Source organism: Salvelinus fontinalis, chromosome 20 (assembly GCF_029448725.1).
Source record: "Salvelinus fontinalis isolate EN_2023a chromosome 20, ASM2944872v1, whole genome shotgun sequence".
In the NCBI taxonomy this organism is placed as follows: domain Eukaryota; kingdom Metazoa; phylum Chordata; class Actinopteri; order Salmoniformes; family Salmonidae; genus Salvelinus; species Salvelinus fontinalis.
Window position 1 is genome coordinate 15,765,806 of NC_074684.1, and position 11,220 is coordinate 15,777,025.

General features: G+C 44.5%; 1 protein-coding gene across 1 annotated transcript; it reads right to left on the reverse strand.

Moving 5' to 3' along the window:
* Nucleotides 1–1,432: 1,432 nt before the first annotated feature.
* On the reverse strand, nucleotides 1,433–4,397 carry LOC129817376 (39S ribosomal protein S18a, mitochondrial-like). The gene is made up of 6 exons (XM_055872538.1): nucleotides 4,004–4,397; nucleotides 3,044–3,075; nucleotides 2,660–2,764; nucleotides 2,311–2,434; nucleotides 2,154–2,226; nucleotides 1,433–1,982 (listed from the first exon to the last, which is right to left on the reverse strand). Exons 1-6 carry the CDS (start codon nucleotides 4,155–4,157, stop codon nucleotides 1,838–1,840), a joined length of 633 nt encoding a protein of 210 aa, XP_055728513.1. The 5' UTR covers nucleotides 4,158–4,397; the 3' UTR covers nucleotides 1,433–1,837.
* Between the last annotated feature and the right edge of the window lie 6,823 nt (nucleotides 4,398–11,220).

An 11,220-nucleotide genomic window follows, 5' to 3' on the forward strand; every position in this document is an offset into this window, starting at 1 on the left:
TAATTTTTTTAATATATTGAACCTTTATTTAACTAGGCAAGTCAGTTAAGAACAACTTCTTCTTTATAATGACGGCCTACCCCGGACCCGGACGACGCTGGGCCAATTGTGCGCCACCCTATGGGACTCCCAATCACGGATGGACGTGATACAGCACTGCTCAACTGAGGGACCTTACAGATAATTGTATGTGTGGGGTACAGAGATAAGGTAGTCCTTAAAAAAATTATGTTAACAGACTATTATTGCACACAGTGAGTCCATGCAACTTATGTGACTTGTTAAGCACATCTTTACACTTGAACGTATTTAGGCTTGCCATAACAAAGGGTTGAATTCTTACCGACTCAAGACAATTAAACTTTCATTTTTGATTAATTTCAAAATATTTTTAACTCCACTTTGACATTATGGGGTATTGTGTATAGGCCAGTGACACAAAATATAAATGTAAAATTCAGGCTGTAACACAACAAAATGTGGAAAAAGGGTTGTGAATACTTTCTGAAGGCACTGTATTTACAATAGTTTTATCCAAACAGATTGCTCATTTACCTGGCTCTTATCAATGTATAAATTACAGTGCATGGAGAAAGCTGTTATTTCTATCTAAAAAGAGAAAAGAGGTTTTTCCATTTAGAACAGACAGGTTCACTTGACCTCATTCATGATTTCTCCACATGTAAAGATGGTAGAATTAAGTTAAGGTCAGAATAGGTATATCTGTAGACAGACCTCTGCCACACCATTTCTGTGATCTCCACCCCAAACAAATAGCTGCCTGGCACCGGTTTCCTCATGCTTAAGTTCGAGGTCAAAATGCGCAGTGAGAAAAAGGAATAAGTTCCATTTACACCTGCGTATCTTGGGACTTGATTCCCCCCATTGGGAATAGCGGAATCAGTAATGGGAGTAATGTGAGACTTGTACATGGTCTCGATTTATGAAGGGTCATTTGAGGAGCAGCAGATGGGGGTTATAAAGACTTTCAAACCATCAGTGTGTGTGTAGGGTTGTGGAGCTAGCAGTTTGAGCGCAGCAGTACTGTGTGTGATCAGCAGCATGCTGTGGCTGGGTCCACCTTTAAAGAACCCATGACACCCCAGCACAGACACATCTACATGGGCGACAGTCTCAAAGAACCTGGGCCTGCCCTTCATGTTTTTAAAGAGCCAGTGAGATACTGAAACAAAAAAATAAAAAAATACCATCAACCACTAATCTGAGAATAGCAGTGTTTCATCCCCACCCACACTGAAAGCAGACAAAACGGAGTTATATTTATGAAAGAGATGTTTCTTTCCTGTTATTTAACGTAAATAAACAGAAACAAAAATCATTCCGTTTGATTTACTTCCACATGCACTTGGCTACTTCTGCTAATAGGCCCAGTAAATGCTTACTCATGCAATCACACACAGTATACAGCTAGTGGAGGAAGAGTAGGCAGATCTGTTTTATTTGCACATCTGTCTTGAAGTACACAATGTCAACATACCACCTACATTGAAACAGTTGTTTCACTGGCCCAATTGCAATAAATTGAGTTTTTCCAGAGTTAATTTTCAGGGCATCTTCAAAGGCCGAATGACAGAAAGGGTGTTGTTTCTGGGTATTGCTCCGAATGACTTGTTCCAATGGGTAACGGCCACTAAATAGGTTGGACAAATACAGATGCTCCCTCAGCTGTTCAAAGGGCTAGTTTTCAAAGTCAATGGACGAGTCCCAAATGAGGCAGAAGTTCCATGGGGATAGACATCCGATAGAATTGCTGCACCCCATCTATGTCCCGCCCACACCGACTCCCACTGCTGTGGGTTGACATGCCCCCATGTCCTCAATGTTTCAGGTAGAGGATTTTCTTGCCGTATTGTACGTTGTTTCTGAGAGCTGGGTGGCCGACAGAGATGCGATTTTTACACCACTTCAGCCCTGCCCTATAGATGGGCTTCACCGAATCAATGGACCAGCGAGTCAGGTATCTGTGTGATGAAACGACACAGGTGTGAGTTGGCCAGAGACAACAGAAGGTTAGCGAAAGACGAGTGTTAATGTTAAAGGTAATGTGATGAGAGGTCTAACAAGAAACAATACAGGTGTGAGAAGGTACATTCGGATACACTGCAGGAGTCAAACACACACGAACTAGTTACCTGTTGAGCTGGGGCTTGGGCTTCTTTGGTACGTGTCCCTCTGGGAGAGGTGGTTTGTGATCGGGGAGAAGACCTGGAATAGAGTACGTTTATCATTTTGAAGAAAATACATGTCACAATAGTTGAGTATCCAGAGCTGACACACAGAGTATCGTACCTGCTCTATGCGCCATTTGCACACAGATGGCGATCTTGCGGTGCTCTTGGGCACAGAGACCAGTGACTCTACGAGGCAACATTCCTCCATCAGACCTGATGAACTGACTGAGCAACAGAACATCCTGACAAAGACAAAACACAGGGAATTACTGTAGGTGTGAGCTCACAGAACAGGCACACATACTGATAGACAGAAACACAGGCACACATACTGATATAAAATGCATGAGACACATAGGAGATGTGAGTGTGTGGACCAGCACTGATCACGGTCACCGTGTTAGTTCTGCGGAGCAGTCGAGAGACAGAAGCTATGTATTCAGTCAGGTGTCCGTGAAAACACTTACTGTGTAGTTGTATTTGTTCTGCAGGTTCCATCGGTAGATGGGGCACTGGGCTGTGGGGTTGGGTGGCTGTGGTCCGGCTGGAGTATCCTGTGGTAATCCCTCAATCTGAGAAAGAATGCAATGACAGTCAATAACTAAATAAGCACCGCACAAATACTTCCAATCTACTGTAGACATTTACTAGCTAGATAAGTGTTGATAGCTAACATGGTATAGAGATTGTCTTAAATATCTTGAAATGTGTGGATACCATATTGACTAGTACTATTAAGTTAAATGCAATACATCGCCATAGCTAGAGATAAACGCAACACATCACCACAGAAACCACAAAATGAGTAGTGTGCAATGAAGAACCAACAGGTTAGCAAGCTTGTCACTTACTATTGTTGTTTTGCCTTCTTTCTTTTCGACGACTGTAAACAAACAAAATAGGCAGTCACAGTTAGTACAATTCCAGGCCGCCGTTTCATAACGAACAGGTGTTGTGCCGAAAATCTCCCCCCCCCCTTCGCGTGAACGCGCACACATCAATTATTCATTCAGTTTAGCCTACATTTCACTGATCTTAGTAGCAGAAAGCAATTTTTTATTTGTGTCCTTCAAGGCAGCTGTCAATGATCACGTTAGGCTGAGTTTCATTTTAATATGGCGGTTTGATCGCGGGGGAGGCGCCAGTAATGTCTGCAGTTTTCAGTTGGGCTGTTTCAAGAGTATTAGTCTAAATAAATCTCTTTGCCAAAATTCGTCATCTCTCCCATGTCTTATTTGACTAGTAGTTGTTCTGGATGTTTATTTCTTGCCTACATGTTACTCCCTATGTTTAATAACACACATACATGAATGATTAATTTCGGTTGCCTATCCTGACATGAAGTTTGTTCTATAGAATGTTTTGTCTATGTGTGCCACGGAAAGTATTTGACTCTAGCCACAAAACTAAGGAAAATAGAAAGGAGGTGTGGTGTTTCGGGAATGTAATTTTCTTGCCTGCCGAAATCCTAAAGGTAAATTGACAACGGAGTGAAGAGCAGAAATCTCAACTTGCAAGCAAGTCACAACAATGAAGAATCGCGTGTGCGCGCGTTCACGCGAGGGGGGGGGGGGGATTTTCGGCACAACACCGGCAAGCTAGTTTAGCTTGTGCTTCTAGTGAGTTTAAAACAAGAAATTCAACTACAACATGGTCGTTCAAATGACTTTATTCTTAGAATCAACTACCACAACTACCTTTAACGCCTAAAATACTCCTTATCGAAGGGCAAAGGTTACTGAATGAATGCGCTACTGCTAGCCGCTACTGCTAGCTCATATGGCTACAACAGGATTCAAGGAGAATCTCACCTTGTCGAATTCCTCTACTTTGAATAATTCCAAAAACCGAGAGTTGAGGGCAATTGGTTATAGTCTGAAAGGCACTCATATTGCTGCTGCTGGCCACACATTTAACACCAGATAGAGAGGTCCAAATAGACCCTAGCACACAGCGCGCTGCCATCTTGGAATTGTGACCTTCTCTTCTTCCTGCTTCTTCTTCTCTGAGGTTTATTGGCAGCCTACACGCAAAAAAGTTGTATTGCTGCCAGGTACTGTGCGGGATGAAAACAAAAAGTTCCCAACTTTATAACTGAACAAAAATATAAACGCAACATGTAAAGTGTTGGTCCCATTTGTACAGTGTTTGGTCACCAGATGTACAGTGTTTCCTCCGACACATTGGTGCGGTTGGCTTCCGGGTTAAGAGTGCAGTGTGTCAAGAAGCAGCGCGGCTTGGCGGGGTTGTGTTTCGGGGGAATTTGGGAGAAAAAAGGGGTAAAAAATATTAAAAGTTTAAAATCCAGGGTTACTCCAAGCAGGTTAGTCACCTCAACTTGCTCAATTTCCACATTATTCATTACAAGATTTAGTTGAGGTTCAGGGTTTAGTGAATGAATTGTCCCAAATATCTAAGAATGGCGCCGGAGAGGATGGCTGCCGTTTTATGGGCTCCTAACCAATTGTGCTATTTTGTGTGGTTTTTTTCACATTGTTTGTAACTTAATTTGTACATAATCTTGATGCTACCGTCTCTTATGACCCAAAACAGCTTCCGGGTATCAGAACAGCAATTACTCACCTCGAACTGGACAAAGATTTTTTCTTTAATCAGTCTGACGCGAAGGATATGATGTTGCTCCCAGACAAAGCCCAAATCCACGTCGGCGAGTGGGTAACCCGCCTCTACCATCTGTTCTATTGGTCAACGTGCAATTACTACAGAATAAATTTGATTTAAAAAAAAAAAAATTTATTTCACCTTTATTTAACCAGGTAGGCTAGTTGAGAACAAGTTCTCATATGCAACTGCGACCTGGCCAAGATAAAGCATAGCAGTGTGAACAAACAACAACACAGAGTTACACATGGAGTAAACAATAAACAAGTCAATAACATGGTAGAAAAAAAAAGAGAATCTATATACAATGTGTGCAAAAGGCATGAGGTAGGCAATAAATCGAGTAATTACAATTTAGCAGATTAACACTGGAGTGATAAATCATCAGATGATCATGTGCAAGAAGAGATACTGGTGTGCAAAAGAGCAGAAAAGTAAATAAATAAAAGCAGTATGGGGGGTGAGATAGGTAAATTGGGTGGGTAGTTTACAGATGGACTATGTACAGCTGCAGCGATCGGTTAGCTGCTCGGATAGCAGATTTTTAAAGTTGTTGAGGGAGATAAAAGTCTCCAACTTCAGAGATTTTTGCAATTCGTTCCAGTCGCAGGCAGCAGAGAACTGGAAGGAAAGGCGTCCAAATGAGGTTTTGGCTTTAGGGATGATCAGTGAGATACACCTGCTGGAGCGCGTGCTACGGGTGGGTGTAGCCATCGTGACCAGTGAACTGAGATAAGGTGTCACTTTACCTAGCATAGCCTTGTAGATGACCTGGAGCCAGTGGGTCTGACGACGAACATGTAGCGAGGGCCAGCCGACTAGGGCATACAGGTCGCAGTGGTGGGTCGTATAAGGTGCTTTAGTAACAAAACGGATGGCACTGTGATAAACTGCATCCAGTTTGCTGAGTAGAGTATTGGAAGCTATTTTGTAGATGACATCGCCGAAGTCGAGGATCGGTAGGATAGTCAGTTTTACTAGGGTAAGTTTGGCGGCGTGAGTGAAGGAGGCTTTGTTGCGGAATAGAAAGCCGACTCTAGATTTGATTTTGGATTGGAGATGTTTGATATGAGTCTGGAAGGAGAGTTTGCAGTCTAGCCAGACACCTAGGTACTTATAGATGTCCACATATTCTAGGTCGTAACCGTCCAGGGTGGTGATGCTAGTCGGGCGTGCGGGTGCAGGCAGCGAACGGTTGAAAAGCATGCATTTGGTTTTACTAGCGTTTAAGAGCAGTTGGAGGCCACGGAAGGAGTGTTGTATGGCATTGAAGCTCGTTTGGAGGTTAGATAGCACAGTGTCCAAGGAAGGGCCGGAAGTATACAGAATGGTGTCGTCTGCATAGAGGTGGATCAGGGAATCGCCCGCAGCAAGAGCAACATCATTGATGTATACAGAGAAAAGAGTCGGCCCGAGAATTGAACCCTGTGGTACCCCCATAGAGACTGCCAGAGGACCGGACAACATGCCCTCCGATTTGACACACTGAACTATGTCTGCAAAGTAGTTGGTGAACCAGGCAAGGCAGTCATTAGAAAAACCGAGGCTACTGAGTCTGCCGATAAGAATATGGTGATTGACAGAGTCGAAAGCCTTGGCCAGGTCGATGAAGACGGCTGCACAGTAATGTCTTTTATCGATGGCGGTTATGACATCGTTTAGTACCTTGAGCGTGGCTGAGGTGCACCCGTGACCGGCTCGGAAACCGGATTGCACAGCGGAGAAGGTACGGTGGGATTCGAGATGGTCAGTGATCTGTTTGTTGACTTGGCTTTCGAAGACCTTAGATAGGCAGGGCAGGATGGATATAGGTCTGTAACAGTTTGGGTCCAGGGTGTCTCCCCCTTTGAAGAGGGGGATGACCGCGGCAGCTTTCCAATCCTTGGGGATCTCAGATGATACGAAGGAGAGGTTGAACAGGCTGGTAATAGGGGGTGCGACAATGGCGGCGGACAGTTTCAGAAATAGGGGGTCCAGATTGTCAAGCCCAGCTGATTTGTATGGGTCCAGGTTTTCCAGCTCTTTCAGAACATCTGCTATCTGGATATGGGTAAAGGAGAAGCTGGGGAGGCTTGGGCGAGTAGCAGCGGGGGGGCGGGGCTGTTGGCCAAGGTTGGAGTCGCCAGGAGGAAGGCATGGCCAGCCATTGAGAAATGTTTGTTGAAGTTTTCGATTATCACGGACTTATCAGTGGTGACCGTGTTACCTAGCCTCAGTGAAGTGGGCAGCTGGGAGGAGGTGCTCTTGTTTTCCATGGACTTTACAGTACCCCAGAACTTTTTGGAGTTAGAGCTACAGGATGCATATTTCTGCTTGAAAAAGCTGGCCTTTGCTTTCCTGACTGACTGCGTGTATTGGTTCCTGACTTCCCTGAACAGTTGCATATCGCGGGGGCTCTTCGATGCTATTGCAGTTCGCCACAGGATGTTTTTGTGCTGGTCGAGGGCAGTCAGGTCTGGAGTGAACCAAGGGCTATATCTGTTCTTGGTTCTGCATTTTTTGAACGGAGCATGCTTGTCTAATATGGTGAGGAAGTAACTTTTAAAGAATGACCAGGCATCCTCAACTGACGGGATGAGGTCAATATCCTTCCAGGGTACCCAGGCCAGGTCGATTAGAAAGGCCTGCTCGCAGAAGTGTTTTAGGGAGCGTTTGACAGTGATGAGGGGTGGTCGTTTGGCCGCGGACTCGTGGCGGATACAGGCAATGAGGCAGTGATCGCTGAGATCTTGATTGAAGAGAGCAGAGGTGTATTTGGAGGGCAAGTTGGTCAGGATAATGTCTATTAGGGTGCCCATGTTTACGGATTTAGGGTTGTACCTGGTGGGTTCCTTGATGATTTGAGTGAGATTGAGGGCATCAAGCTTAGATTGTAGGACTGCCGGGGTGTTAAGCATATCCCAGTTTAGGTCACCTAACAGAACAAACTCTGAAGCTAGATGGGGAGCGATCAATTCACAGATGGTGTCCAGGGCACAGCTGGGAGCTGAGGGGGGTCGGTAGCAGGCGGCAACAGTGAGAGACTTATTTCTGGAGAGATTAATTTTTAAATGAGCTCAGTTCGAGACTATCCTACCAACAGGACATTATAAACTGTAATATCTTATGTTTCACTGAATCATGGCTGAACAACGACACAGATAATATACAGTTGGCTGGGTTTTCCGTGCATCGGCAGGACAGAACACTTATGTCCGGTAAGACGAGGGGTTGTGGTGTGTGTCTATTTGTCAATAACAGCTGGTGTGCGATGTCGAATATTAAGGTAGTCTCGAGGTATTGCTCACCTCTCATGATAAGCTGTAGACCACACTATCTATCAAGAGAGTTTATCCATATTTTTCGTAGCCATCTATTTACCACCACAAACTGATAATGGCACTAAGACCACACTCAAGGAGCTGTATAAGGCCATAAGCATACAATAAAATGCTCATCCGAAGCGGCACTCCTACTGTAGGCAAACTTAAATCCATTTAACCTCATTTCTACCAGCATGTCACATGTGTAACCAGATGAAAAAAAAACGATAGACCACCTTTACTCCACACACAGAGACGCGTACAAAGCTCTCTCCATTTTGGAAAATCTGACCATAATTCTATCTCCTGATTCCTGGAAACAAGCCAAAACTAAAGCAGGAAGTAGCAGTGACTCGCTCAATACGGAAGTGGTCAGATGACGCCGATGCTACGCTATAGGACTGTTTTGCTAGCATAGACTGGAATATGTTCCGTTATTCATCCAATGGCATTGAGGAGTATACCACCTCAGGTCAGTTAGGATCACCACTTTATTTTAAGAATGTGAAATGTCAGAATAATAGTAGAGAGAATTATTTATTTCAGCTTTTATTTCTTTCATCACATTCCCAGTGAGTCAGAAGTTTACATGCACTCAATTAGTGTTTGGTAGCATTGCCTTTAAATTGTTTAACTTGGGTAAAATGTTTCGGGTAGCCTTCCACAAGCTTCCCACAATAAGTTGGGTGACTTTTGGCCCATTCCTCCTGACAGAGCTGGTGTAACTGAGTTAGGTTTGTAGGCCTCCTTGCTTGCAAGCGCTTTTTCAGTTATGCCCACAAATTTTCATGGATTTGTGATGGTCACTTCGACTTTGTTGTCCTTAAGCCAATTTGCCACAACTTTGGAAGTATGCTTGGGGTCATTGTCCATTTGGAAGACCCATTGCGACCAAACATTAAATTCCTGACTGATGTCTTGAGATGTTGCTTCAATATATCCACATAATTTTCCTGCCTCATGATGCCATCTATTTTGTGAAGTGCATCAGTCCTTCCTGCAGCAAAGCACCCCCACAACATGATGCTGCCACCTACGTGTTTCACGGTTGGGATGGTGCTCTTCAGCTTGCAAGCATCCCCCTTTTCCTTCAAACATAATGGTCATTATGGCCAAACAGTTCTATTTTTGTTTCATCAGACCAGAAGACATTTCTCCAAAAAGTACGATCTTTGTCCCCATGTGCAGCTGCAAACCGTAGTCTGGCTTTTTTATGGCAGTTTTCGAGCAGTGGCTTTTTCCTTGCTGAGTGGCCTTTCAGGTCATGTCGATATAGGACTCATTTTACTGTGGATTTAGATACTTTTGTAGCTGTTTCCTCCAGCATCTTCACACGTTCCTTTGCTGTTGTTCTGGGATTGGTTTTCACTTTTCGCACCAAAGTACGTTCATCTCTAGGAGACAGAACACGTCTCCTTCCTGAGCGGTATGACGGCTGTGTGGTCCCATGGTGTTTATACTTGTGTACTATTGTTTGTACAGATGAACGTGGTACCTTCAGGTGTTTGGAAATTGCTCCCAAGGATGAACCAGACTTGTGGAGGTCTACAATGTTTTTTCTGAGGTCTTGGCTGATTTCTTTTGATTTTCCAATGATGTCAAGTAAAGATGCACTGAGTTTGAAGGTAGGCCTTGAAATACATCCACAGGTACACCTCCAATTGACTCAAATTATGTCAATTAGCGTATCAGAAGCTTCTAAAGCCATGACATCATTTTCTCAAATTTTCCAAGCTGTTTAAAGGCACAGTCAACTTAGTGTATGTAAACTTCTGACCCACTGTAATTGTGATACAGTAAATTGTAAGTGAAATAATCTGTCTGTAAACAATTGTTAGAACAATTACTTGTGTCATGCACAAAGTAGATGTCCTATCCGACTTGCCTAAACTATAGTTTGTTAACCAGAAATTTGTGGAGTGGTTGAAAAACGAGTTTTAATGACTCCAACCGAAGTGTATGTTAACTTCCGACTTCAACTGTATATATCCCAACCAGAAGCCATTGATTACCGGCAACACCCACACAGAGCTAAAGGCTAGAGCTGCTGCTTTCAAGGAGCTGGACACTAATACGGACTTTTATAAGAAATCCCGCTATTCCTTCAGACGATCAAAGGCAAAGCCTCAATACAGGACTAAGATTGAATCCTACTACACCAGCTCTGACGCTCGTCGGATGTGGCAGGGCTTTCAAACTATCACGGAGTACAAAGGAGATCCCAGCCGCGAGCTGCCCAGTGACGCGAGCCTACCAGATGGGCTAAATGCCTTTTATGCTCGCTTCGAGACAAGTAACATTGAAGCATGCATGAGAGAACCAGCTGTTCAGGATGACTGTGTGATCACGCTTTTCGTAGCCGATGTGAGCAAGACCTTTAAACAGGTCAGCATTCACAAGGCCGCTTGTCCAGACGGATTACCAGGACGTGTACTCAAAGCATGCGTGGACCAACTGGCAAGTGTCTTCACTGTCAAAGGAACACCTATGTGAGAATGCTGTTCATTGACAACAGCTCAGTGTTCAACACCATTGTGCCCACAAAGCTCGTTACTAAGCTAAGGACCCTGGGACTAAACACCTCCCTCTGCAACTGGATCTTGGACTTCCTGATGGGCAACCCCCAGGTGGTAAGGGTAGGCAACAACACATCTGCCACGCTGATCCTCAACACGGGGGACCCTCAGGGGTGCATGCTTAGTCCCCTCCTGTACACCCTGTTCACCCATGACTGCGTGACCAAGCACGACTCCAACACCATCATTAAGTTTGCTAACGATACAACGGTGGTAGACCTGATCACCGACAATGATGAGACAGCCTATAGGGAGAAGGTCAGAGACCTGGCAGTGTGGTGCCAGGACAACAAGCTCTCTCTCAATGTGAGGAAGTCATAGGAGCTGATTGTGGACTACAGGAAAAGGAGGGCCGAACAGTCTCCCATTCCCATCGGTGGGACGGGTCGAGAGTTTCAACTTCCTTGGTGTCCACATCACCAACAAACTATCATGGTCCAAACACACCAAGAAAGTCGTGAAGAGGGCACGATAACATCTTTCCTCCTCAGGAGACTGAAAATATTTGGCATGGGTCCCAAGATCCTC

Excerpts from the sequence above, each read along its gene's own strand:
- LOC129817376 (XM_055872538.1), bottom strand. The coding sequence starts at position 4,157 with ATGGCAGCGCGCTGTGTGCTAGGGTCTATTTGGACCTCTCTATCTGGT. Across the intron at positions 2,765-3,043 it reads AAGAAGGCAAAACAACAATA|ATTGAGGGATTACCACAGGA; the intron begins GTAAGTGACAAG and ends ATTCTTTCTCAG. Across the intron at positions 2,227-2,310 it reads GCAAATGGCGCATAGAGCAG|GTCTTCTCCCCGATCACAAA; the intron begins GTACGATACTCT and ends ACTCTATTCCAG.